At 51.4% G+C, this 27,664-nt stretch overlaps 7 protein-coding genes across 7 annotated transcripts; 4 read left to right on the forward strand and 3 right to left on the reverse strand.

Annotated features, from left to right (window-relative positions):
• Window positions 1-123: 123 nt before the first annotated feature.
• On the forward strand, window positions 124-2,670 carry UV8b_04974 (uncharacterized protein; the record flags this gene model as incomplete). The annotated part of the gene is made up of 1 exon (XM_043142472.1): window positions 124-2,670. One exon carries the CDS (start codon window positions 124-126, stop codon window positions 2,668-2,670), a length of 2,547 nt encoding a protein of 848 aa, XP_042998406.1.
• Window positions 2,671-11,700: 9,030 nt separating this feature from the next.
• UV8b_04975 (uncharacterized protein) lies at window positions 11,701-13,348 on the forward strand (the record flags this gene model as incomplete). The annotated part of the gene is made up of 3 exons (XM_043142473.1): window positions 11,701-11,927; window positions 12,095-12,236; window positions 12,383-13,348. 3 exons carry the CDS (start codon window positions 11,701-11,703, stop codon window positions 13,346-13,348), a joined length of 1,335 nt encoding a protein of 444 aa, XP_042998407.1.
• Window positions 13,349-13,732: 384 nt separating this feature from the next.
• UV8b_04976 (uncharacterized protein) lies at window positions 13,733-14,317 on the reverse strand (the record flags this gene model as incomplete). Its single annotated transcript, XM_043142474.1, has 1 exon — window positions 13,733-14,317. The coding sequence occupies one exon, from the start codon at window positions 14,315-14,317 to the stop codon at window positions 13,733-13,735; it is 585 nt and encodes a 194-aa protein (XP_042998408.1).
• A 634-nt stretch (window positions 14,318-14,951) lies between these two features.
• UV8b_04977 (uncharacterized protein) lies at window positions 14,952-17,578 on the forward strand (the record flags this gene model as incomplete). Its single annotated transcript, XM_043142475.1, has 2 exons — window positions 14,952-15,077; window positions 15,224-17,578. The coding sequence occupies 2 exons, from the start codon at window positions 14,952-14,954 to the stop codon at window positions 17,576-17,578; spliced, it is 2,481 nt and encodes an 826-aa protein (XP_042998409.1).
• A 459-nt stretch (window positions 17,579-18,037) lies between these two features.
• On the reverse strand, window positions 18,038-21,517 carry UV8b_04978 (uncharacterized protein; the record flags this gene model as incomplete). Its single annotated transcript, XM_043142476.1, has 2 exons — window positions 18,038-21,048; window positions 21,106-21,517. The coding sequence occupies 2 exons, from the start codon at window positions 21,515-21,517 to the stop codon at window positions 18,038-18,040; spliced, it is 3,423 nt and encodes a 1,140-aa protein (XP_042998410.1).
• A 1,899-nt stretch (window positions 21,518-23,416) lies between these two features.
• Window positions 23,417-24,908, forward strand: UV8b_04979 (uncharacterized protein; the record flags this gene model as incomplete). Its single annotated transcript, XM_043142477.1, has 4 exons — window positions 23,417-23,445; window positions 23,620-23,854; window positions 23,960-24,410; window positions 24,505-24,908. The coding sequence occupies 4 exons, from the start codon at window positions 23,417-23,419 to the stop codon at window positions 24,906-24,908; spliced, it is 1,119 nt and encodes a 372-aa protein (XP_042998411.1).
• Window positions 24,909-25,142: 234 nt separating this feature from the next.
• Window positions 25,143-26,207, reverse strand: UV8b_04980 (uncharacterized protein; the record flags this gene model as incomplete). Its single annotated transcript, XM_043142478.1, has 2 exons — window positions 25,143-25,397; window positions 25,473-26,207. The coding sequence occupies 2 exons, from the start codon at window positions 26,205-26,207 to the stop codon at window positions 25,143-25,145; spliced, it is 990 nt and encodes a 329-aa protein (XP_042998412.1).
• Window positions 26,208-27,664: the final 1,457 nt, after the last annotated feature.

Here is a 27,664-nt window from a genome sequence, read left to right on the forward strand (position 1 = left end):
GTCACGTCATTTTACCATCGAAATTTTTACCGCTTTTTTTGTCGTATATTCTTGGGGTGGAAAAAATAAAAAAAAAAAAAAAAAAAAAAAAAAAAAGAGAGAGAGAAAAGTACAGCTCAAGATATGGCGGACAGTTTGAGCGCGGTGCCTGCAATCGACAAGCCCATGCTTCAGCGCCGGCGCTCCAAGAATCCACTCAAAAACATGATGCAACACCTGACAGTAGAACCTCCAGAAGACTCTGACGGAGCTACTCGGCGTGCATCCCTCATCCGACGCATCAGCTGGCGCAAGAGCCGAAGCCCGTCTGCACATTCTGATGCTTCGGCGCCTACGTCCGCCACCATTCGCAACATCGACCCGGCCTTGTGCGCGTCCTGCTCAAGTCTAGCAGTGGACATCGAGCACATCCTGGAAGAAATAGACTTATCCTTTACCAAAGCCCTCCATCCCGCCGCCGAAGATGCCTTTGGTGAGAAGGAATATTTTGTTTCCCGACTTCGCGGACTGGAAGAAAACAAGTGGGCGGCAACATGTCCCCTGTGCAGGCTGTTTTGGGCCGTGCATATACCAGGAGAGGGCGACGGCGACTTCGTACTATCAGCATTCTCCAGCCGCGACACCAATTACCTGATAGACTCTACTCGGATGTTTGATATGGAACATCCCGCCAGAGCCAAATCCAAGGGCTTGGCCCCTTGCTATCTAGCAGTTGTGCCCAAGAAGCGCGGAGACGCGGCAAAGGCGTGGGACGTACTGCCAGAGTGGTTCCGTGAGAATGGAATGCTGTTTCGAACGTTGCCAAGCCTGTCACCGGAGCCTTCAGGTAGGAGGAGTCGCAGCAAAAGCTCGGAGCGACAAACGCCGGACCCCCCGCCAGCACTCCAGACTGATTCAGACTGGCTCCAGAAAGGGATTTGGGGTCGCGAAATCCAACAGACTGCGGACCTGTCCATTGCCCGCAGCTGGTTACAATTCTGCGACCGCCACCACCAAGGCCGCTGCGGACGACGTCGCATTGCCAAAGACTTGGCAGGGTTCAAGCTGGTAGATTGCACCCAATCGCCTCCACGGGTGGTACGGCGACCGCTTTCCGAAAATTTTGCTGCGCTCAGTTATGTATCCGGAAAAGACACTGCAGAACTGTGGCCCAAGGTTGTCCGTGATGCCATTGTTGTTACTCGGGAGCTGGGTCTGCAGTACTTGTGGATGGACAAGTTGTGCATAGACTCGTCCAACTTGCAAGAGAGGACGAGCCACATTGGCCGAATGGATGAGATATTCGAGGGGTCAGTGGTCACAATAGTCGCTGCGCACGGAAACAACGCCATGTGCGGCCTGCCTGGTGTGGGCTCAACCACTCGCCCAGAGCAGCCAAAGTACGGTTTCAGTGACGGCAATCTGACTCTGGTTTCCAGCTTGCGGGACCCTCGCCTCGATATCAGGAACTCGGATTGGTTTACTCGTGGCTGGACATACCAGGAGGGTCTCTTGGCTCGACGCCGACTAATCTTTACGGAGCGGCAAATGTACTGGGAGTGTGATGGCATGTCATGCCCGGAAACCCTGATCCTGCCCCTCGCCACATACTATGACAGGGATGAAGAAAAGATGTGTGACTTTGTACGACCCGGTCTCTTCAACAGTGTTTCATACATTGATGGTAGCTGGGAAGCTTGGAAGAAGTTGCCGCAGACCGCCGAGGAACCGAGCACGCTCAGCATATTCCGACAGTCGGACCAGTACATTTGCGAATACACCAAGCGCAAACTAACATACGACCAAGACTCTCTTAGCGCCTTTATGGGAATTACGCGACGACTTGAGAAGACGCTCGGACGCGGAAAACTAGGAAGCATAGTGGGCATTCCTCTGTGGTGCCCTACGACACCCGCGAACGCGCCTGCGGAGCTCGCTAGGACCAAGCTTTTGTTTGCGCTGACGACCAGCTTTTGGCATCACAGCGGCGGCGAGGAGCCCCAAAGGCGTCGACACTTGCCCAGTTGGACATGGGCAGGCTGGCGAGGCGGAGTTGAACTCCACTCATCCATTGTCGTGGCGGCTCAGGATGGCACTTCAAGGGAGAAGAAGTTGCTAAACCATCATTACGTGAGCGCGACGCAACTGACACGGAACGATGCAACCTCGAGAGAATGGGCGTACTCGCCAGAGATGGTCATGGTCAGCTCGGATGGTCATGTAGTTTACGACTTTTCATCAGCCGGTGGGCCGCCTTCAATTTCGCCGGGGCCCTACCTCTTGCGTGTCACCAATCCGCTGGTACTGGATAAAGTGAAGGCTCGAGTTCACAAGGGGGGTTGGATATTCAATGACGTTTGCGTTGATGTCCGCCTCAGCCGAGGACGCGGCACCGAGGCCAACACAAGTGCACCTTTGGCTTCGGAAGCGAACAGACCAAGTGCGATTCGGGAATATCTCGAGCAACACGCTCGTGGCGAGCGGATGACGGTGCTATGGTGTATTGAAGAAACGACAATCCTGCTTTTGGTGCTGGAACGGACCGCGTCTACCACGTGGGAACGTGTTGGGCGTGCAAGAATGGGATTCGGGCAAGACCCCAAGGATGTTATGCGACGCTTTGGAAGTTTGGAGGTCCTGGTCAATTCGCTACCTCTCCGTCGCCTAGGGCAAGACATTTTTATCGGATAACTGCGGCCTGTGTTTGCGAACCTGGTCGCTGTTGTGGGAATGTATGACCTTTTTTTCTTCTGTTGCCTCTTTTTTTTTTTTTTCCGTGTCGTAAGCCGGAGGAAGGGAGGCAAAGAGGCAAAGTGTATGATGAAGGTTAGGCAACGATGAACGCTTGACCCCATTACCAACGGTCTGGAGTAAAGGGAGAATGGCCAGTGATTTTATTACCAGAATTGATACCAGAGAGCATTGCAAGAATACTCAGGAACCGACATGAGAGACAATTCCTGGCGTGCTATAAAGGGCTGCTTCGACCAGTTCGGAAAAAGGGAGAATCGGGCACGACAGTACGACAGCCCACCCTGTCGGAGCCTTGGGCGTTTGGCATGAGCCGATGCGGATTAAGGGTACAGGTCAACCGACCTGTATCCCTATTGGAAGGAAATTGGCTTGCCTGTAATGTGGATATCGGTCATGTCCGAGGGTGGATGTGCCGAGTTCTCCCTAGATCAGTAAGCCCTTAGGGGTACCCCCTATCCCACTATAAATAGCTAGGAACATAAGTCTCTTAGAGAGGACTAGGTTCCTTCAATCAAGCATTATCGCATTTTCCCTAGGCATTCTGATATGGTAGCAATTGCGTAAATATCATAATAAAAACCTCATTTTTATCCCTTACCTAGTGGCCCAGCCTTAAGATCAACTATTATCTTTATTTTGCTATAAAAGCCACTATTTTCCGGATCCTATTTGAGCAAGCTCTGGGTTCCCTGTTGAATCTGTTAAAAGCCTTATTGCTGATATACTCGTGTGGCCTTATCAATCAAAAAAGGAGGCTATTTATTCAGAAAGTCGCGATATTTCCTTTAATCTAATAAATCGACATCTTAACCGCTATTTTTGTCAGATTAATTCGTGCCCTGAATATTATTATTAGCGAAAATAGGTACTATTACTAATGATAGCTCCAAATTAGTAGTTAAGCTGATGTCCCGATATAATTAGGATATCTAATATAATTATATTCAAAAGCGTGCTCTAGAGGATGATATTTAGATATTTATTAACCCTAAGGGCTCGGCGATACTAAATATACCTCTTCTACTAGTATAGGAATTAAATAAACCTATCTATTCTACATAGGCATTAGTATTAATACCTATATCGGCAGTAACAGCCGATTTATTAATAGAAGCTATAGATTATACCCCTTCTGCAAATACTAAAGCTGCATTAGCAGCTAAGGCATTATCGGCAGCACTAACGGTAAGAATAAGAATAATCCGGCTACAGTAAATTAAGAATATTAAAGAAAACCACTACTTTAAGCCGATATAACGCCCTAGTAGTATTAGTACTATAGAATAGATAAAACAAGCTAATATTTAGTATAACTTTCAGAACGACTATTATACAATATTTAGTCGGAATCTTTAAGTATATACAGCATAGTTTAAATCAATGCTAAGCCCTAGCTATAAGATATTAGTAGTAGGCGATTAGAATATTCGAGGAAAAATTTAATACCTAATAGAATATATACAACCGGTTTAGCTTATTATCTAGGAATACCTTAAAGAAAAATTTAAGTAGGTTATACGATATAACCTTAGAAGATATAATATAAAGGAATAATTTAACGAAATCTTTATGTTATATAAGCGATTAATACGAATAGACTCGATCCTTATTAATGGGAATATACCTACTAAATAGCTAGTAGAAGCTCTTTATTAAAAGTATCTTATTTTTAAAAATAAAATCCTTAATCGAATAGTAAAGGCATAAGAACAGAATAAATATCTCGATTTTCTAATAACTATTAAAAATATATAGCAGAAATAGGAGCTAAAAGAGAAGGGGAAGGTTAGTAATAGTTATATAGCATTTATAACTAACGATACTAAACCTTTATTATAAGCCGCTTCTAGTGATATTTTAGCTTTATTTTCGGTAAAGAAAAAGACCTGCAAATACTATAGCAAGCCCTATATAGTAAAGGGGCCTTATTATAAGAATTGTTAGATATTAACTTTATCGATAGCTCCGAACTACTTAAAAGATAAGATTAGTAAGAAAAGCTAGGAAGCCGTATATAAAAAGATAAAAAAGGAATCTAAAAAGGTATAAAATACATTTAAAGCCTTCTAAAATAAATATAAAGGCAAAGGCAAAGGTAAAAGCAATAATAATAATAATAAGGAAGAAGATAGATTAATAGAGAAAGAAAAGGAAGATAAAGTATTCATAATATCTATCCTTTCTATAAGAACTTACCTAAATAATTTAGGTCTTTTAAAGTCTCGTATCGTACTTAATAGCAGTACTTTAATATATATCTTTAACGATATAAAGTAGTTTATTAATATTAAGTATAATATCGACGAGCACTTCATTTGTAATACTTATAATAGTATTTTAAAAGTCCTTGGTATTAGCTCTATTCGAATTATATTATAGGATAAAAGGGCTATTACCTTTACTAATATTCTATATAATCTAATAATTATAGCGAATCTTCTCGCTATAAAAAAGATAAAAAATAAGGGATTATTTTAGAATAATAAAGTCGATGAGATTTACCTATAGAAAAATAATTAATAAGAAATTATCTTTTAAGTTTCTTAAGTAGAAGAAAGGCCTTATATCCTCTACTAAAGTAGCGGAAACGATATACCTATAGATAAATTCATTATAAGGGCTTAAAATAAAGCCTTAATTATTAATAAAGCCTATTTAGCTTAAAGAGATAGCCGCTAGCCCAAAACTTCGATAAAAACGCCTTATACTATCTAGCATATGCGTTTTAGGCACTTAGGTTAGGATTTAATAGATTATATCTTTAAGGATATATTATAAATACCTAAGAAAAAAGAAGCTTTAAATTATAAGGTTTATAGCAATATAAAAATCGTAAAATAGATATTATAGTTATCTTATAAGCTCTTGATGCCTTAAGAACCCTTTAAAATAGTCTCTTTCGATCTATTTCTATAAGCTACTACTTTTAATAGTAATAAATATATAGTATTATTCACCTGCCGATTTATAGGAATAAAGTATATTTTTACAATACCTAGAAAAACCAACCTACCTAGATACTAGCTAATCTTTAAGAATTAGGTTTTACGCCTATACAATATAGCGATCGCAATAGTTATCTTTAATAACGAAACAGCGCTCTAAATTAGTAATAATTAGGAAGAAGCCAAATAGAAAGGCATTATAATTCGAAATTCGAGCCTTAGTTACTAATATTAGAATAGTTATACTAAATATTCTCGCCGCCACCTTCCCCCTGCCGCGGGCAGTCGACGCCTGCCGCGCCCTCAATTAGAGGGCGTAGTAGTTATCGACCTGTCTATATTAGCACCCATCCCACGCAGTCCCCGCACCTCGTACGTACCTCCCCCCCCGCGGCCAGCACCTCCTGGGCACCTAGGAGGGCGTAAATGGACTTCCGATTCTCGGGAGTCCGTTTAAAAGGTCAGTAGGTCTTCCCTGCCGCGGCATACGCGAAATACGCCGCCCTAGGCCCTATGCGGTACTACGCCGTATTACTATCGTTTAAACGCCGGTCGGATTAGGGTTCAGTCGGTCGGATCCTACCTTATTAAGAGTAGTAATAATATTTAGGGTCTTCGGCTCGCATTAGGCAAGGGTCGCAGGGCCAGCCTCATGGCTCGCCGGGCTAGTAATAACGGGTCAGTAACGCCAGCACGGCGGGAGCGGGTAGTACCCACCCCCTTATCTAAAGATGCCAACTTTTTCGGCATACTGCTACTATTGTTGTTGTTACTATTACTGTAGCTGTTGCTGCTACTGCTGTTGCTACTGCTGATGCTATTACTGCTGCTGTCGCTAATACTGATGCTGCTGCTATTATTACCGCCCTACCGCACGGGTTAGCGTTATCCCCGCAGCGCTAGAGAACGGGGCTTAAGGGGATCACATATAGAAAAATAACGGCTATATAGAAAGGAAGAAAAAGGGATTAAAAAGTCAGGGGGCACCCGCACCTTTATATCTTCGCCCGATTAAAGGCCCCTATACCCTCTCTTTATACTCGGCTTACCCTAACCCCCGATCCGATACCGCTTGCCTTCTACTAAGCACCCCCCCTGCAGCCAATTCGCCGCCGATATGGCCCCAATAATAGAAAATTCCCTCACTCTTACTCTAATACCCCCGCGCGATACGTATGCCATATAGCCGGCGTGCGTGCTGCGCAGCCGGTGCTGCCCCGCTTATATAACCTCTACTTCACTTTCGATTTATAGCGTACCAACCCGGGACCACCCCTCCCCTATAGATACTAGACCTACCTTTTTCCGGACCTACTTTCTCTAGATCGCTCTTACACTCTTCCCAGCACTGCCGCTAGGTACGATCCTAAGCGATAGCGCACCTACCTTCCCTACGTACCGGAAACCTGTCGGCCCCCTTGGGGGCCCGACTCCCCAGTCGTTATAATTATACTAGCAGGAAGGGTTTTCCCCCCGGACCTCGGGTTTTTCCCTTCCGGATTATTTGCCGGAGTACTAGATAGGCAATTCTAGCTTAGAATAGCCCCCTAGAGTAATTTAATAATAATAATAATATACTAAATATTCTAGGGGGGTATTAAAGATAAAGATAGCCCTTCTTAATATATAAGCAGGTTTTCCTAAGGAGTTATAGCCTGTTATAGCTAAAGTAGTAATATATTTGCTAAATTAAAGCCCTAAGAAGTCAGAAAGACCTTATGATAACTAGAAGTTACCTCTTTAAATACTTTAACTTTAGCTCTATAATAATAAGCCCGCCTAGAAATATCTACCGGCAGATATTTATCTAAAAATTTACTACCTCCGCGCCTATAGATATAAGGCTTTCATAATAACTCGCAATAGGATATTATAGAAAGGTCTAAAGCTTAATCAAAAAGCTTATATCGGGTATTTAGCAGGCTATATCTCAACTACTTAATACCTAATTTAGGTGCTTTTATTGAAAAGAAGCTACTAGTTTAATTCTAGCTATATTATATTCAATAAGACCGTTTTTTATTAAAATAAATGCTACTTACTAATTTCTAAATAATAGAAAGAGGCCCTAAATAGCCTTATTAGTAATATTAAAGAAATACCTATTATTAACGATTTTAAATTTATATTATCTAGGGATTCGATTGAAAATATCTTTACTAACGATCTTATTATTAAATAAGCACTAAAGGCATAAAATAAAGCTACTAATAATACCCCTTAACTAATGGAAATTAATCTTAAGGTTATAGATTACCCCAAAGAAGCTATCGCTTAAGCGATACTACTATCCCTACTATTTTTGCCTAAGCCTAATAATAAACTTAAGCCGATTACTCCCTTCGATAATATATTCTTTATAAAGCTTAAAGGAAATGCTTATAATATATTCGCAGCTTCTATCGCGAAGCCTTTAGCTATAATAGAGGCACTATATATTATAAATATGCCTAAAGAGCTAGCAATATAAAGGGAGCTTAAAAAGCACCCTAAGTGCGAAGAATTTATTATTACTATAAAAAAAGAATATTTAAAGGTTATAAATAGGGAGATTAGGTATATTATTTAACGAAATAATTTATCTATTAACCCTTAGATTAAGCCATTAGACCTAAAATAGGTATTTACCTATAAATAGGACTAAGATAGGTATCTTACTAGTTATAAGGCACGATTGTGCGTTTGTAGTAATTAATAACCCTATAATCTTTATAATACCCAGGCAGTGACGCTTATGGTACATATATTTCGGCTTCTTATAGCGTTAATATACTTCTTTAACCTAGAAACGCATTAATATAACTTCGTCACGGCCTTTCTTAATATACTACTTAATGAGACTATCTATTGCAAATAACCTAATGGATTCTATAATAGTTTCATATTTATTAGGTTATTATATACCCTATATAGGCTTCGAAGGTCTCCGCTATTATAGTTTAAAGAGTTATTACGATTCCTATTGTAATAAGGCTTTAAATAGGTCTATAAAGACCCCTATATCTTTATTAATAGCTTCCTTATTATATTCTTCTATGTTAATAACCTAGTCGTGCTTTATTATAAGTTATAGATAGAGGCATTCGAATCGTTTTATATAGTATTAATAGCGGCATTTAAGATTAAGGATCTCGGCGAGCTATAGTAGTTCCTAGCAATTAAGGTTATTTGCAACCGTACGGCTAGAAAGTTATAGCTTATACAAAGGGCTTACTTTAATAAGCTGGCGATAAAATATAACCTTACCGTATTTAATAATACTAAAGACCGCCTTCTAAAGCACCCGCTACACACTATAAGACTTAAGGCATTCGATAGGATAGCTAAACTATACGATATAAAGTAATACCAATCAATAGTAGGCTTATTAGTATATCTAATTATAATTATAAGGCCTAAACTAGGCTATATTAGATCGCAGCTATTAAGATTCCTTTAAAATCCGGGTCTAGACTATTTATAAGCCGCAAAAAAGGCACTCGACTATAGCTATACGTAGAAGAATACCGCAATAGAGTTCCAGGCTAATATAGCAGAAATAGAGGCATTTTCTAATACTTCTTATACCAACGATATTATAATACGATGAAGCAGTTAGAGCTATATAATTAAGCTCTTTAGCGGCCCGATTATATATAAATCGGGTTAATAGGATACTATTATAATATCATCAATAGAGGCAAAGCTTCTTGCGATATTTTATATAGTAAAAGAGGTTATTGCCTTCAAGAGATTATACGAGGAAGTTAGGCTCCAATTATATACTGATATCCCTATAATTTAATGCGATAATATCTAGACTATTCGCCTATTAAAGGAGGAATTCTTTAAGCTCATAATATAGCTTCATTATATAGATATTTATTATTATTAGCTGCGCTAAGAGGTTTAGAAAAGAACGATCGATATTATATAGGTTCTAATAGGCAATATGGTCGCTAATGGTTTTATAAAGCCTCTAATAGGCTAGAAATTTAAAATCTTCTGCCGGCAACTTAGGCTTATTATTTTAAAAGGATCCTCCGATGCTAGACCGCAGTCTCACAATATTAACCTTAGTGGTAAGGAAGAGCCTTAAAAGGATTAAAAGACGCCCTAAAAAATTAGATTGAATCGGGTTTTTCTAATAGCTACACTTATTTCCTATAAAAAATTGGAATCTATAGTTTATTATTATTTTTCTACTTTATATGTATACTATTGGGCCAATTTACCCCTATATAGGTAGCCTGTTTAATAACGGCACCGTCATTTTGCGCATATCGTTTTGAGTGGATTAATATTTCTACTTATTATCTTGCTTTGCACTGAGTTTAGCTATATAGTAGGATATCCTAGAGAAAGTATATCCTAAAGGGGTGTATTAGAAGGAAATTGGCTTGCCTATAATATAGATATCGGTTATATCCGAGGGTGGATATGCTGAGTTCTCCCTAGATTAGTAAGCCCTTAGGGGTACCCCCTATCTAACTATAAATAGCTGGGAACATAAGTCTCTTAGAGAGGACTAGGTTCCTTTAATTAAGCATTATCGTATTTTCCCTAGGCATTCTGATAATCCCCCCCTTGTCATCCGACCCCCCTATAATAACTTAACTGACCTGACCATTGCTATAGGCTATACTCTTAATATAATTGGTTTATTAGGGAATAGTGGGGTCAGGTCACTTTATATAGAATACTATATAGAGAAGTACTTTCTCTGCTATTTTACTAGGTTCCTAGGTAGGGGTACCTAATAGAAGAAATTAAAGAAGTCACTTTCTATAGAAAAATATAGAGAGAAATACTTTCTCTACTATTTTATTAGGTTCTTATATAAGGGTACCTAATATAGGAAATAAAATAAGTCACTTTATATAGAAATATATATATAAAGGTACCTACCTCTCTTTCTATCCTTAGTACCTATTAGGTAGGTAGGTACCTAGGTACCTAGGTACTAGGCATTTAGTAGAAGTATTAGAAGTCACTTTATATAGAAAAATATATATAAAGGTACCTTTTTCTACTATAATACCTAAGTACCTAAGTACCTACCTAGTAAAAAGAAAGGAAGTCACTTTCTATAGAAAAGTCTATATAAAGGTACTTTATTTACTTTTAATACTAGGTTCTTAGGTAGGGATACCTAATAAAAATATAATAGAAGTCACTTCCTATAGGAAAATATATATAAAGATACTTATAGTCTAGTAGCTACTGTAGATTAAAAGATCTACTACTCTTTATTAGTATATCTCTATATTAGGAAAGAGCCTTGGTTAGGTTAGTTAAGTTATTATAGGGGGGTCGAATGATAAGGGGGGGGCATAGGTCGGTTGATATGTAGTCTTATGCGGATTGGGGTGTTAGTGGGTGGTGGGTGACAAGTCAGCCTCTGTCAGTCGTTGTCAGCCGCTGTCAGCCGCTGTCAGCCGCTGTCACTGTCAGGTGCAGCCGTGCACCTACGTCAGCGTCTTCTCGCGATCCATTACTAATTACGACCCCCCCTTGCTGGACGTGGCGCTCCAGCTCTTGACGCTTAGCTAAAGGCGGACTGACCGCTTGGCTGAAGGCGGCAACGAGGGCGTTCAGCGGAGTGGCGGAAAGAGCTGGCTTGTTGGTTTGATCAAATCCAGCCCTGATTCTGATGACCTGCTAGTCAACCAACTAGTCCGTAGTATTTACTAGCATGTAACATGGAAGGAGCACCCCGTAGGAGGACCCCCCACACCAAAACTCCGTCGTTGCAAGTTCCGCGTTCCAAGCTAGTTTTGTTGCTTAGGTACGGAACATTTCCAAAAAGTCCGTCATCCGCCAGATGGCAGAAAAAGCTCGACAGTCATGGTTCTCGCCGCTCGGCCTGTGCGGACTATTTCGTTTCCATCTTGTTCTTCTTTCTTTCTTACCCTGATCCTCCTCCATTGATACCTCCTCCTTGTCGTTTGGGGTCTTATTTCTCGGCTTTATAACCTGCCCGTTACTTCACGGCCGCGCGACGCACGACGCACGACGCACGACGCACGACGCACGACGCACAATGGCCGATCTTGCTCCAGCACCGTCCGCCACTTCCGCCACATCCGCCACAGCCACACGGGTCAAGTCATACACTTCGACGGCGAGCCATCTTGCCTACCCACGCGGACATTTGGGTTACTTGAGCGTCCACGAGGAGGATGCGCTGGCGAATTTCAAGCAAGTTTTAGAGCAGAGGGGGGCTTGGAAACGGGGGCCGCCTGCCAGTCACGATGATCAGACATTGCTGTAGGTCAAACACTGCACGGGTAATGCATTGCATCATTGCGAGTTGGGAAAAGAGGGAGGAATCAAAAAGAAAAAAAAAAATAAAGAAAAAAAAAGGATGCCGAGAAGAAGAACGAGGAAAAAAAAATAAACAAAAAATAACTGCGCTGACACCGCTGGTTAACCAGGCGATATTTGCGGGCACGACGGTGGGTGGTCAACGATGCGTATAAGCAGTTCAAGGACACCGAAGTCTGGAGAGCAGCCAACAACATCGAGACTTTGTATCGGACGATTGAGCTGGAGGCATATGAACAAAGCCGGAGATTGGTGAGAATCCCCACCGAAGCCAGCGGCAGACTGGCGACTGAAAGCCGCAAGTGGAAGCGGAAGCTGCATAGCTGGGGGGGGAGACAAAATAAAAACAATAACAAAAAAAAGCAAGCAGAAACAGAGACTAACAATGCCGCGTACAGTATCCTCAATGGACTGGGCGTCGTGATCGCCGCGGGAACCCCCTTTACGTTTATGAAATGAGGCACCTCAACTCCCAGACTGTCTCGGAATACGAGCGATCGGGCGCCAAGTCAACCTTTTCCGACGCCAAGACTGACGGCAAAACACCCCCAGGACTCCTGCGCCTGTTTGCCTTGTACGAGAACTTGACACGGTTCAGTCAGCCTTTCTGCACGCAGCTCTCCGACCGAGAGTGCCCCGACGTGCCCGTTTCCATGAGCACCAATATTATCGATGCCTCGGGCGTCGGGTTGAAACAGTTTTGGAACTTGAAAAACCACATGCAGGCAGCCAGCCAGCTCGCCACGGCGCACTACCCGGAGACGTTGGACAAGATCTTTGTCGTTGGCGCGCCCCCGTTCTTCGGCACGGTCTGGGGGTGGATCAAGCGCTGGTTCGATCCCATGACGGTATCCAAGATTTTTGTTCTGAGCCCGCACGAGGTGAAGCCCACGCTTGAGGCCTTTATCGAGCCGAGGAATATCCCCAAAAAGTACGGTGGTGAGCTGGACTTTGGGTTTGGCCGGCCATGCGTTCCAGATCCCTCGTGGGATGGCGTGGTCTCGTGGGAAAACGGATATACTTCGTTCCCATCCGGGCCCCTGTCGTGGGAAGAGGTGGACGACGGACAGCGGGTCGCGTGCGTTGCGTTGGGGAAAGAGGGCGGGAAGCCCCGGAACGTGATAATCTGCACCATGCCGAAATTGTGGCCGCCTAGGATGGACGAGCGTGACAGTCACCAGACGGAGAGCGAAAAGGCGACGACAAACCAGGGATCCGAGCCAACGCAAGCTGCTCAGGGAGCGATGGACGAGGGTGACGAGACAGTCGGGGCTTTTACAAATGGTCATTTTGAGGAGAAGATGAGGCTGGCGGGGGAAACGAATGAGAGCGCGTCCTTGGCTCAGACCGCCACAGCGGCTTAGAGAGAGAAAAGGGGGGCAAGGGAAGTAAGTAATGTTGACTCGCTGGATATGGGGCGCTGGCCGCATTCATGAATGGGTAGGCTTAGGCTTGGGGAGCATACACGGCATGGCCACGGCGTGGAAGGAGACGGGCACCCGAAGCGGGCGGTTACATATAGTGTGCCGGGCCTTTCTTGCTGGATTTCTTGTATAACAAACAACCAGGATGGGTTACATTAGGTACCTGTTTGGAATATCTCGTTGATATAATAAGAATACCCCCAGCGTGCGGTATTTTCAAGCACGCGGGCCAACAAGTATACTGAGACGACAAGGCGACGCCGTACTTTTATCCAGGAGGAACCGCGGAACCCCTCCCCTCGCTGGCAATCTTGGTTCCCACCGTCAACCCAGCCACGGCCTCGTGTCCTCGCTCCTCCTCCTCCTCCTCCTCCGCCACTCCTCTAGCCCGCTCTCGACCTCGTTCCAGCAGACGCCATCCCTGACCAGCCTCATGGTCAGCCCCAAGCGCTCCGTCTCCCGATTGCGGGCCTCGTCGTCGAAGAACAGCATATCGTGGTACGGGATGCCGGTGCGCTTGTGAAGGGCCTCGAAATGCTTGACCTTGCTGCCGGGGTAGATCTCCAGGCCGGCGTCGAACACGTCGATGGCGCTTCGTGGGCCCTCGTCGGCCGGCAGGTGCAGGATGCGGAGGAGGCGCCTCGCCAGGCCGGGGGCGTGGGTGCGCGAGGCGACGCCGAGGCGGACGGGGCTGCGGGAGAGGGCGTCGAGGATGCGTGGGACGTCGCGGTAGAAGGCGTAGTCTTGGCCGTGCTTGTCTGTGGCGGCGGAGCGGGAGGGGGATGGGGACGGTCGCAGCGGGGGCGTGACGTGCGTGTCGACCCAGAAGGGCCAGAGGGTGTAGTCGAGATCGAAGACGATGAGCTTGGGGAGCGGGAGAGCCGGGTCGAGGGAGGGCGGGGAGGACATTGAAGGGGGGGAATTGCGGGACGATGGGGTAGATGGGCAGATGGGCAGAGATGCGGCGAGGCGGAGGTGGAGGGAGATGAGGGAGATGGAGGTGGAAATTGACGGAGAGGGAGATGCAAGCGAGACGGAGAAGGGAGACGATGACGGCTGCGACTTCGGCGCTCGGCGGCCAGGTGGCCCGGGGCAGTGGTGCCGACCGGGATACACTGGCTGGTAATGCGGATTCCCTGCTCTATAGTGCAGTGCACTCTGTGGTTTACTTTACTTTCCTTTCCTTTCCTTTGTCTTTTTTCACCTTGCATTGTCCCAACAGTGCTGTTGATTCGTTTTCGGATCGCGAGTGACTGGCCGTCTGGCCGACCTTTGGAGTTCGTCCACAAGTGGGTCCGGTGCCCAAGCACGGAGGACTCCGTGGGACCAAGTGGGTCTTTCCGTTCTTATCGATTAGGGGATTTTCTTTTCTTCCGGACAACCGTCTTTTTTTTCTTTCCCTTGCCGACATCGTGTCTCGACTACGGGCAAACTGGCGAGGCCAAGTCTTTTATCGTCAAGTCTTGCCGAGGCCGAGTCTGCCGGCCAGCCAGCCTGCCTGCAAGTCTTGTACAGCTCGCTCGTTCCGCCCCTCCCAAACCACATGGCGAGCCAAACACCCGCACGGCATCCCAAGCCGCCAAAGCAGACCAAAACCGATCTTCGGCAGCAGAAGCGAAAACGCGACCACGAGCATCTGCAGCAACTGGACCAGGCTGTCGCCAACCTTGTACGAACCTGAAGCCAGCCCCCCCCCCCCCCCCCCCCCCCCCGTGTGCCTGACTTGGCCGCAATCCCACGTCGTCCGGCGCCGCAACTGCTGACCCCCTCCCCCGCCCCGCCGCCTTTCTTTTGCCGTTTTCCCGCGGCCTGCAGGATCCCGCCTCGACCGAAGTCAGAAACTTTGCCCACCTGCCTCTGTCGGAACCCACCCTCGCCGGCCTCAAGGCGTCGCATTTCCAGGCCTTGACCGAGGTCCAGCAGCAAGCCATCCCCCTCGCCCTCCGGGGCAAGGACGTCCTCGGCGCCGCCAAGACGGGCAGCGGCAAGACGCTGGCCTTCCTGGTCCCCGTGCTGGAGAAGCTGTACCGGGCGCAATGGACCGAGTACGACGGCCTGGGAGCCCTCGTCGTCTCCCCCACGCGCGAGCTGGCGGTGCAGATCTTCGAGGTCCTCCGCAAAATCGGTCGCTACCACGTCTTCTCCGCCGGCTTGGTCATTGGCGGCAAGAGCCTCAAGGAGGAGGCGGAGCGGCTGGCCCGCATGAATATCCTGGTCTGCACGCCTGGCCGCATGCTGCAGCACCTCGACCAGACGGCCGGCTTCGACGCCAACAACCTGCAGCTGCTCGTCCTGGACGAGGCCGACCGCATCATGGACATGGGCTTCCAGTCAGCCGTCGACGCCCTGGTCGAGCACCTGCCCACCTCGAGGCAGACCCTCATGTTCAGCGCCACCCAGAGCAACAAGGTGTCCGACCTGGCCCGGCTGAGTCTCAAGGAACCCGAGTACGTCTCTGTCCACGAGGCCGCGACCACGGCCACGCCGGCCAAGCTCCAGCAGCACTACATCGTCACGCCCCTGCCGGAAAAGCTCGACACCCTGTACGGCTTCATCAAGTCCAATCTCAAGAGCAAGATCATCGTCTTCTTGAGCTCCGGAAAGCAGGTCCGCTTCGTCTATGAGAGTTTCCGCCATCTCCAGCCGGGCACCCCGCTGCTTCACCTGCACGGCCGGCAAAAGCAAGTCGCCCGGCTCGAAATCACGTCCCGATTCACCGCCGCCAAGCACTCTTGCCTCTTCGCCACGGACGTCGTCGCCCGGGGCATCGACTTCCCCGCCGTCGACTGGGTCATCCAGGCAGACTGCCCCGAAGACGTGGACACGTACATTCACCGCGTCGGCCGCACCGCCCGGTACGAGAGCCACGGCCGAGCCGTCTTGTTCCTTGACCCAAGCGAAGAGCCAGCCATGGTCAAGCGGCTGGAGCAGAAGAGGATACCCATCCAGAAAGTAAACGTCAGGGAGAGGAAGAAGAAGTCGATAAAGAACGACCTGCAAAACATGTGCTTCCAAAACCCCGACTTGAAGTACCTCGGCCAAAAGGCCTTTATCAGCTACGCTCGCGCCATACACCTGCAGAGGGACAAGGACGTCTTCAGCCTGCAAAAACTCGACCTCGACGCCTTTGCCGCCGCGCTCGGCCTTCCCGGCACTCCCCAGATCAAGTTCCACAGGGGCGACGACGTCAAGAAGATCAAGAACGCACCCAGAGACGGCATGTCGAGCGGCTCAGAGTCCGACATGGATCTCGAGGGAGAGTACGACAGGACCACCAAGGAGGAGAAGGAGATGGAGAGGAAGATGGAGAGGAACAAGAAGAGCAAAGTCCGCACCAAGTACGACAAGATGTTTGAGCGCCAAAACCAAGACGTCTTGTCCAAGCACTACTCCAAGCTCGTCGTCGTCGACGACCAGGCAAACGGCCAAGGCGACTCAGACGACGACGACGACGACTTCCTCTCGGTCAAGCGCCGCCTCAACGACGACGATCTCGACGCCGAGGTGCAAAAGGGCCACGCCAGCCAAGCCAAGGCCATACAGGGCCTGGGCGGCGACGAACCCTACGTGGTCGACTCGAAGCGCCGCGAGAAGGCGCTCAAGTCCAAGAAGAAGATGCTCAAGTTCAAGGGCAACCCGACGAAGCTGGTGTTTGACGACGAGGGCAACGCCCACGAGATTTACGAGCTCCAGGACCTGGAGCACGACTTCAAGAGCCAGGGCCCGGCCGACGAGCAGAGGGAACGGTTTGTCGAGAGCGAGTCGGCGCGCGTCAGGCAGGCAGACGTGGACGACAAGCAGCTCGCCAGGCAGAAGAAGCGCGAGAAGCGGGAGAGGAGAAGGGCCCTGGAGCGCGGGGAAGTGCCCGACGGGGGCGGCGACGGCGACGGCGACAACGACGACGACGACGATGACAACGCAGCGCCCATGCTGGTGGGCGGCGGCGGGGCCGACGGCGAGGATCCCCTGGCGCTTCTGCGGTCGTTGCCCCGGGCCGGGGCGCGCGGCGGAGACTCGGAGGATGAGCCGCCGCCGAGGAAGAGGAAGAAGAAGTGGTTCCAGGATGACGACGACAAACCCTGCGGCGGGGGCAAGGTGCTGCACGTGACGGAGGAGCCGGAAACGCTGCAAGACTTGGAGACTCTGGCGACGGGGCTGCTGGATGGGTGAGTAGAGTAGGGCAAGGCAGCCCGCGCGGGTGCACGTGGACATTTGGCGCGCGGTTTCGCAAAGACGGTTCAACCTCGCGAGCATGGCGGAACTTGTTGCGAATGTTTTGGCTTTGCGCGCATCTTCTTATCAAGGTAGTGTTGCACGTGCATCGTGCGTCTGTTGCGAACCCATCTCCCATCTCTACGTGCATGTATTCCTTGCTGATTGTGGAAAAAAAGAAAACGTCTGCGCACACATCGTCTCGAAGTGTCGGCACGTGTCCTTTGCCATGACGAGAATTTGATTGCCCGCGGTCACATGTTTCAAAACCCACCCCCCTTTTGATCCCCAGTACGCCAATGCCATGCTTGCCAGGGAAAAAAAAAAACGAAAGAAAGAAGAGGGTGAAGCAAAGAAAAGAAGAAAAGAGAAGAGAAAGACCTACGGCCAAGGACCCGAAGAAACGAAAAGAAACACCTACGGCCAGGGATCCGCCTCGGTGTTCAACCCGTACAGCCTCACCCTATAAAAGCACGTGTGGTTCTCGGCGCCGTAGTTGCTCACCGCGCGGATGATGACGTGGTCCGTGTCGGCGCCCAGCCCGACCAGCTCGCTGCTCAGGCGGTGGACGTGCACCCCGTCGTCCCGGTGGGCCGCCTCGTACGTGAACTGGGAGATCTTGACGAAGCGCGACGGGTACTCGGGCGGCGTGTAGTTCCAGTCCGAGTCGTCGTCCGGCAAGTGGGCGGCGGCAAAGTCGAGCACGCGCTCGCGGAGGGCCGAGTCGTCGATGGACGCGTAGACCTGGACGAGCCGCGGGCGGGCGCCCGGCTCGCTCGTGGCCCCCGGGGGGATGTGCTCCACCACGACGTGCTGGGGGATCACGCGGTGGCCGAGGCGGACGGCGAGGCTGGCGCCGTGGGGGTTCCCGCGGTGGTTGACGGACCGGGCGGCGCACCAGCAGTCGCCCTGGTCTTGCCACGGCTGCAGGGCCGCGACGGGCCGCGGCACCTGTCCGCTGCCGCTTCCCGGGCCGCGCCGCGCGGGATCCCACGTCGGGGACGAGTGGTGCGCGTCGATCGCGGCCCCGGACCCCACGGCAAAGTAGTTGATCTGGTGCCGGAGCTCCGTGTCCCAGTGCCGGTGGATGGTGCCGCGCGCCAGGGCCTCGAGGTCCACGTCCGCCAGGGCCTCGCGCACCAAGCCCTTGACCAGGGCTGCCGCCTCGGCTCGGCTCACCCCCCCCCCGCGGGAGGCCTGGCTGTCCCCGGTGGCCAGCTCGACCGACCGCCGGACGAGCTGCTCCAGCTGCGGCTGGAGGTCCTTGAGCTCGGCCCGCATCTCGGCCCGGTGGCTGGCGAGCTCGTTGCCGAGGTGGCGCAGGAACTCGTCCCGGCTGACGACTTGCTGCGTCTGCGACAGCTGCTCCTCGACGATGCCGCGCACTCGCTCCTCAAACTCCCTCTGCGACCCTGCAGACTTGACCTGCTCGACTGCCGACCCCAGCATGCGCGCAATCTTGTCGTCATTGTCCTTGACCCACGTGTCCCAGAATGCCGCCCTCTTGCCGTCCAGCTTGGTCTCGAATTCCTCCAGGGTCGCGTTCAGCTTGGCGGTAAAAGTGGCGTCGCGAACCAGTCGAGACGCAACGGCTCTCCACTGCTTGTCCGAGGATACCTCGCAGTCGCTTCCCACCTTGTCCAGCGTCAGGAAACCCCCGTCTGCGCGAAGCAAGTCCCTCAGGGCGTGCCAAAACTCCTGCGAAACAACCGGCCTCCCATCCTTCAGCTCCATGTGCACAATGCTGGGAACAATGCTTTCCAGCCTCTTGACAGACGCTTCGTGCATCTTGCCCGCGCGTTTCAGGGACAGAAACTCCTCCTCCATGCGACCGAGGAACTGCCCCAGCCGGTCGCTTGCCGCTCCGTCGTCTTGCCACAGATCCTCGACGTCTACCCAGTGGTCGCGTTTCGTCCACGTCACGCTGGGCACAAAGTCCTGGAGCCCGTGCTTCACCTTGTCAATCGTCCTCAGCGTCGCTTCTATGACGCTTGGGGCCCAGTCACCGTTGGTCGAGCTGGCAAATTGCGTCGCCAGCGCAAAGGCCAGCGCGAATGCTAACAAGCCCGCCAACATGTGCGGCAGGAATTCGAAAACGGACGACAGGCGATCCCATAGCTTGGTGGGTATAATGTAGTGGATGAGACGCATAATCCCATCAAGCAACACTTCCACAAGCCGCCCCAGCCCTCTAATGTACGTCACGGGATTCAGGAACCGTGCTAGAGAGAATCCTAGCCGCTGGGGCTGCTGATGCCCATTCGGCAACGCCGCGTCATCCAACTCCACCTGATGCCGGCCTGCCGAGGGCATCAAGGCCTTGAACCAGCCCCATCGTTGACGCCCTCCTCCATCTCGTCCTTCTCCAGACAACACCTGCTCTCGTCGCGCATGAGCCAATTCCGCCTCGGCGTCGTCAATGTCCCTCTGGATGGCGGCACGCCTTTCGCTTGGGTCTGTTGGATATCGCCTTCGCAGAGCGGCGAAAGGACTACTGCTCGCCAAGAACTTGGCCTGAGCAAATAAGCTTGAAAAGCTGGACGTTGCAGCTTTCCTGGTCAGCCATCGGCCGGAGCTGGTGGAGCTGGTGGAGCTGTCCTGCGAAGAATCGGCCGCTTCCGACTCTTGCCTCTTGCTACGAAGCTCGGTTGAAGCCGGGTTTGCTGCTTCTTGCCAAGCGCTGTTTGACGCACTTGACGCCGCTCGGTCCATCTGCCCCAGTGGAGCTTTGGTTGTTCCAGATCGCCTTGGCCAAGGTAGGGCTGGGGACGGCCCACTTGGCCTTGTTCTCGTTTGAACATTGTCCCTACGGCTCGGCGGTGGACGCCTGGGGGCCGGCGTATTTGTGTTGGCGGAATGTCGCGGTTGCGTTGGGGGGGAAAGTGCATCGTCCTCATCTGCCTCGGTTCCTTCTTGAACGTCTTCTTCGGTTGCTTCATTTTCTTCTTCTTCTTCTTCGTCGTCGTCGTCGTCGTCGTCGTCGTCGTCCTCCTCCTCCTCCTCCTCCGTTTCGCCTTCCAAAACTGGCTGCGTCTTGGGTGGTGGCAACAGGGGCTTAGGAGGTCGACGAGGCGCAGATCGAAGTGGCGATGGTCCTGCAGCGGTAGTCGCAAGTCCCTCAATTGCGTTGCTCACGGGCTGTCGGGCAAGGCCAGCCTCGTCCTGGCTTGACAGTATTGCTCGTTTCTGCCGAGTGGACCGCCGCGTAACATCATTTGGGGTCGGGCTCTCGGCTGTCTGAACTGCACGGAGTGGCGATGGCTGAGGAACTGGGGCTCTAGGTGTCGATTCTATCGTTGCATCACCGTAGAAATCACTCTCCATGCCAAAACTGCGCACATCATCAGCGTCGTTGGTTTCGGCGACATGGTTTCGCGTTGAGAATAATGGACGGCTTGACGGTTCAGGAGCAGAGGGCCCAGACAGATCTGAGGGGAGGAGTTAGCGCCCTTGAGTCGACAGCGGGGGATGTGAAGGCCACATACAGGATGGTTGGTGTCGACTCTGCTGCGGCCCGGCAGCCAGGTCGCCTGGTTCGGCTTGGGCGATTGGTCGTGACTGCCGCCGTTGCGGCTGTGGAGTTTGCATCGCATCCTCGGTGTGATCCTCGGTGTGATCCTCGGTGTGATCCTCGTCTTCGCCATCGGGTCTGGTCAGAACTTTTCTGACGGCACTGCCGATATCTCGCACTTGAGTCCGCTGCAAACCATGGCCTGGTCGCGAGGGCATCGGCTCGACATCTGCGCCGTAAGAATATTGTCTTCTTGAGCTGGGTGTGCCTTGCAGCGGGGGCAAATTTGGTTTCTGGAAGGTGGAGAGGGTATTCTGATTGACGGACGAGTCAGGTTCTCGGGAAGAGAACCTTGGCTGCCGGCGCTGGACTGGCCGAGGAGGCATCGGAGAAGGAGGTTGACGATGTTTGTCAGGCGGGATGAGAGATTGCAGAGGAGGGAGAAGGGTGAAGGCAAATATATATGGTGGTCCCCGGAGGTTATTGTGAGATGCAAAGACGAGGAGGCGACTTGATGGTGGAGATGCTAAGCATGCGATGTGGAACGGAATGCCTTTGTTTCATGTCAAGGTGCAGCAAGTTGGGCGTCGAATCAACAAGCACGCACAAAGTCGAGAAAGAGCCTCGTCTGTCCAAGGAAAGAATGCAGGCCGTCTTTCAGAAACGAGGGCGTGGCGTGGCAGAGGTGACGATAAACAAAGGGCATGTTTGTTGTAGTGAGATTCAGCCGTCAGCCGTCAGCCGTCAGCCCAGTCAAAGTCGGTTCATTACCAAGTCGAGTCCAGGTCGGTTCGAAAGGTCCCAAGACTTCAAGCACCAAGCACGGCCGAGCAGTGAATAACGCGACAGACAGACAGACAGAGGCGCAGCTTCTGTGGCTCGCCGCACGAGAGGGCAATTCTTTTCGAGGATCCCGGATGCAGATGCAGAGAAGCGGTCAGTCGATTGATTGAGGAAGAAGGCATACAATCGACAGCGGTCAGCGGCAGGCAAACGGCTTGAAGCAATGTCGGTTGCACGCCACCGTCGTTGTCGGCTTCTCGTCTGGTGGTTGCCTGGTGGTTGCCTTGTTGTCTGTCTGCCGGTGATTGCCGTCTGGCAAAGGCGCCGGAAAAGACCAATCAGGTGTTCGCGACGCGCACCGAAGCTTTGCCGGCGCAAATCGACAACGAGACGCCGCCGCTCTGTCACGTGGCGACGTGACATGGCTATTGGCTGCGCATTCCGTCTCGCGTTGGAAAAACAACTATCCATCCCTTTCCCGTCAATGACATTTCCTTAATGATGTGCCGTTAGAGGTCGCTAAAGCAAGAAAAGTCGGCGGCAAACTGAAGCAAGTTGACGATGCTGCACTTGCACTGGTCTGGCGAAGGAGTCTGGTCGCCAATTCCTTGATTTGCAGGGTCCCGACTCCTTTGCGTGATTGGACGGACCAGTGTGCCTGGCGAGCCATAGTCCATCATCAGCCCAGCCCAGCCCAGCCCAGCCCAGCCCAGTTAGTTGGTGGCGGGCCCGATCAAGCAGGCAGGCTGGCACTGGGCTAGGCTTTTAGGCTGCTGCTGCTGCATGTGCAGCTGCCCGGCATGTGCAGAGGTCTTCAATCATTGATAGGTTCCTCCGCATACCGACTTTACCAACTTGGGGACCCGACTCCAAGCGTACGGCCTCACGCCTCGCATTTCATCTCTCCAGAAAAGGCGCATGAACAATCGCAACCATCACAACCCTCTCGCAAAACCTACTGCAGAGGGTGCGCTACGCCGAGATTGACCAAGCAATCCTCTCTTCCGTAATCGGGCCTGGTACGGTGACTACGGTCTGGTCTGTCCAGGGGAGGAGGGGCAGGCGCCGCCATGATCCATCCCACGTGTGACCTTGATTGGCACCACCACCCGTGGCAACGAATGTGTCCCTTCGCCCTGCGACTCCTGTCTTGCTGCTTCCAACTCTACTCCATTCCTTTTCATCCCGTACAACGTACGTGCCGTGCCTCCTTTCGTCTCCCATTTCCCTCAAGCTGCCATATATCCCCGGAAAAGCCTTGCCCCCGTCGTCTTTTTCGTCCCCCTTGACGGACGGCCTTGTTGCCAGTGCCAGCTGTTTGCCGCCTGTTTGTCGCCTGTTTGTCGCCTGTTCGTCCCCGCTCGCGCTTCTCTTTGCCCCGCCGGCCAGCTGCTGTCTTGTCTGGGTTTATTGTTGCTCGAAAGTTGGAACTCCCATCCATCATATTCCGGAAACCAATTGCTTCCCCGAGTATTCGCTACAGTCATCCGATTCCGTCAAAAATGCCCGCCGGAACAGTTCTCGTCACTGGGTAAGTCATCTTGATGGTTTGGCGACTTTTGCCCTTGGTCATTTCTCCATGCAATCCGCCACCCTTGGTCGACGGATCAACAGAGAGGGAGAGCTATGGCGGGGCAAGCGCGACCCCTGAAAAGGCTGTGCCCAGGGGCTAACTATGAGCTTCGTCTGCTTCGCCTGGATTCAGTGGCACCGGCTACATTGGTTCTTTTACCACTCTCACCTTGCTTGAGAACGGCTACGACGTTGTAATAGTCGACAATCTGTACAACTCCTCACAGGTTGTCATTGACCGCATTGAGAAGATTTGCGGTCGCCGCGCCCACCTCTACCAGGTCGACGTCACCGATGAGAAGGCTCTCGACGATGTGTTTGCCAAGCACCCAGCCATCGACAGTGTCATTCACTTTGCCGCCCTCAAGGTATGCAAACTCGTGCAACATGTCCCTGGTATCGATTTGCAATTGGGCGACTCAACTGACTGACGTCCTCTTTTTTCACCCCTCTCTTCTTTCCCTCCCTAAAAGGCGGTAGGCGAGTCTGGCGAAATTCCCCTCGAGTACTACCGTGTCAATGTCGGCGGCAGCATTGCGCTCCTCCGCTCCATGGAGCGCAACAACGTCACCAATATTGTCTTTTCTTCTTCCGCAACCGTCTACGGCGACGCTACTCGTGTTCCCAACATGATTCCCATCCCCGAGCACTGCCCCATTGGGCCCACAAACACCTACGGCCGCACCAAGTCCATGATTGAGGACGTGATTACTGATTGGGTCAATGCGCAGCGCAACAACTTGAACAAGGCCGGCAAGCCATCTGAGCAGTGGAACGGTGCCTTGCTCCGATATTTCAACCCATGCGGTGCTCACCCCAGCGGTATCATGGGCGAGGACCCTCAAGGGGTACCGTACAACCTGCTGCCTCTGCTCGGAAAGGTCGCCACTGGCGAGCGCGAGAAACTTCTTGTATTTGGCGACGGCAAGTTTTCCCGACTCTCGTTGTAAACGAAAACCCAAAAAAAAAAAAAGAAAAAGATATTCTTCGAGTTTGAATCAACTGACAAATCAGTTAGACTACAAGTCCTCTGACGGAACCGCCATCCGTGATTACATCCATGTTGTCGATCTTGCTAGGGGCCATCTTGCCGCCCTCAACTACCTTCGCGAGCACAAGCCTGGTGTCAAGGCATGGAATCTGGGATCCGGCCGGGGTAGCACCGTATTCGAGATGATCAAGGCTTTTAGCGCCGTTGTTGGACGCGATCTCAAGTACGAGGTGGTCGCCCGCCGACAGGGCGATGTCCTGGACCTTACTGCCAACCCTACTCTGGCCAACAAGGAACTCGACTGGAAGACGGAGCTGACCTTGGAGAAGGCATGCGAGGACTTGTGGCGGTGGGTCAAGAACAACCCTCAAGGGTACCGACAGGAGCCTCCTTCCGAGCTGCTTGCCGCTATCAAGACGCCCTCTGCGTAGGACGGGGGAGAGGCATGCAATACGGAAGACGACTGGAATGAAGGGACTGAGGAGATTTATGATGATGAATTTAAAACTACCATGTGAGGAAACACCAATAATGAAAAAGTGTCAAAATAAAATCAAACCAAATCATGCAAAACACAAAACACAAAAAAAAAAAAAAAAGTTGTTGTGTCAACCATTCTGACTGGCTGAATGCTTTTTACTTTTTTTGCTTTCCCCGTCTTTGCATCACTCGAGGCGAATCAGCAACTTGCCAGTCGTTTTGCGGCTCTCAATATCCTCGTGAGCGCGAGCTGCCTCGGAGAGTGGATAAACTTTGTGAATGGCAATGTTGACCTTTTCGGAGCTGACAAGCTCAAACAACTCACTGGCATACTTTTCGAGATCCTTGCGATCGGCCACGTATCCATAGACTACGGGACGCAGGAGCTTGACGTTCTTGGGTCCGAGCCGGAGAATGTTCAAGGGAGGAACAGCGCCAGACTAACGGGTGTCGGTCGGTCAGTGAGAGGGAATAGAAGAGGAAAGCGCATGAAGACATGCTTGGCTACCACTCACAGCGTTTCCAAAGGAGAGGAGATGGCCCTTCATAGCAATCATGTCCAGGTCGGCATCAAAGGTAGCCGCTCCAATGCCATCGAAAATGGCATCGACACCGTGCCCGCCGGTGATTTCCTTGACCTTGGAAACGACGTCTTCGTTGGAGTTGACGGTCCATTCGGCCCCGTTCTTTCTCGCCAGGTCGCATTTCTCCTGGGTGCTGGCCGTGCCGATGACCTTTGCCCCGACGCTGCGCAGCATCTGGACCAGCAGCAAGCCCACCCCCCCGGCGGCGGCGTGGACAAGCGTCCACTGTCCAGGCCGCACGTTGGCGGCCTCGCGGATAAAGGTCCACGCGGTGAGGCCCTGCAGGTAGACGGCCGCGGCATCTGCGGTGGTGACGTTGTCGGGGATGGCGACCACCTTGGCGGCCTCGACAGCGGTGTACTGCGCGTAGGTGGACTCGCCCATGTAGACGACGCGGGTGCCGACGGGGACGTGGGCGGCCACGGAGCTGTCAGCGGCGACGACCTCGCCGGCGGCCTCGCGGCCCAGCGTGAGCGGGAGGGACGCAGGGTACAGGCCGGTTCGGAAGTAGGTGTCGATGAAGTTGACTCCGGCATAGGCGTTCTTGACGAGGACCTGGCCGCTGGAGAGGGTCGGCACGGGGACGTCGTCTTTGAGCTCGAGGACGTCGACGCCGCCCGTCTTGGAGATTTGGACAGACTTCATGAGGCTGGGGACGGGAGCCATGGCGGATGGGGTGGATGTTGGGGAAGACGGCGGAGTTTGCAGGTTCTGGGGGACGAGCACGGTGGTCGGCGGTGTATCTGAAGCTGATGGAGGTGTGTGGGTGTTGGTGTTGGATTTGTCAGGGAGTTTTGTCAGCACGAGAACGGGACGTGTTTGACGTCGGAAAAGTTCCTGGAAGGGAGGGGGGAAGGGCGTTGTTGATGGAACCTAGGCGACGGGGGTGGTCGACGCGGGCCTTGAAGCATTTCACTGGGGGTAGTTGACGACGAGGACATGGCCGCGAACGCTAGGCAATGCAATGAATGGCACGGCAACAGTGAAGGATTTGAAGTGAACCAGATTGACATGAGCACATGCAGCTTGCCGCAAAACGCCCAGCCACAGCCAGCACTTGCAAGTTGAAGGCGCGGTGCGGAGGAGCAGCGAATGACGAAAAACGCGGGGTACCAGACTGGCAATAGCTGCTGGAGGCTGCTGACTGGAGGCTGCTGAGGCTGCTGAGCCAGACTGAGACAGCTGCCTGCTAGATTCACAGGGCAGGGCGGGTGGGGTGGGGGGTTCCGCTGCTCGTCCCCACCAGGGACTGACAGCGGGCACGCATCTTGAGCAAGTGCCAGCCGGTGCCAGGCAATCTATCTGGCTGGAGGCAAGTGGTCGTTTCTGCCACTCATTCATCGTGTTGCTTGCCCCCGGAGGGACGATGTGATGCAAAGCCCGTTGGAGACGATGGCTTCTCCCAGCAAGGTAGCGGGCGGCGTCCATTGGTGGTGAGCTGTCGCTGTCTTTATTTGGCTGCCAAGCATTGAGGTCACTGGTACATCGACTTCCCAAGGAATCGGGGTTTCAGCACTAGAACGCTAGTGTCGACAAATTGTTTACTCAATCTGGTGCCTGTCTGGGTCTGCCTGCCTAGGTACCTACATGTACCTGCACGTAATTACCCCACAATCACCAGACCTCAGTGACCCCCCCCCCCCCCCCCCCGCCCTGCCCCCCCCCTGCGCTGCCCCCCCTGCGCTGCCCATGCACGATGCGAAGTCGGATGCGCCAGGCATCTCCAACTCTCCACCAAACCAAACCTCGACCAACCGCCTTTTTCATCGCCAAGAACAAACAAGAACAAACCTGCAGGCTTGAGGTGAAGCGACATTATTCCAGCGACTGCAACAGATACGATCAGCACTAAAAGTCCGGGAGACCCACCACGAGTCCCCCGAGTCCCCCGAGTCCTTTGCACAAGCAGTCTTTCACTCTTCCGCCCCTTTGATTTAGCTCGCCGCCCGCAATCACAGACTCAAGAGTCGTCCGTCACGTCGTCAAAAGACACGGCCAGGCCGGCCCCATTCCACGACCCGTCCAAAAACAGCCCACCGGAGCCTTGGACGTCAAGTCCTGTTTCCTGCCACCCCGCCAAACCCGCTTCGCCTGTCACCGGCTTCAGCCTGCGGTGGACAAGC

Source organism: Ustilaginoidea virens, chromosome 4, assembly GCF_000687475.1.
Source record: "Ustilaginoidea virens chromosome 4, complete sequence".
Lineage (NCBI taxonomy): Eukaryota > Fungi > Ascomycota > Sordariomycetes > Hypocreales > Clavicipitaceae > Ustilaginoidea > Ustilaginoidea virens.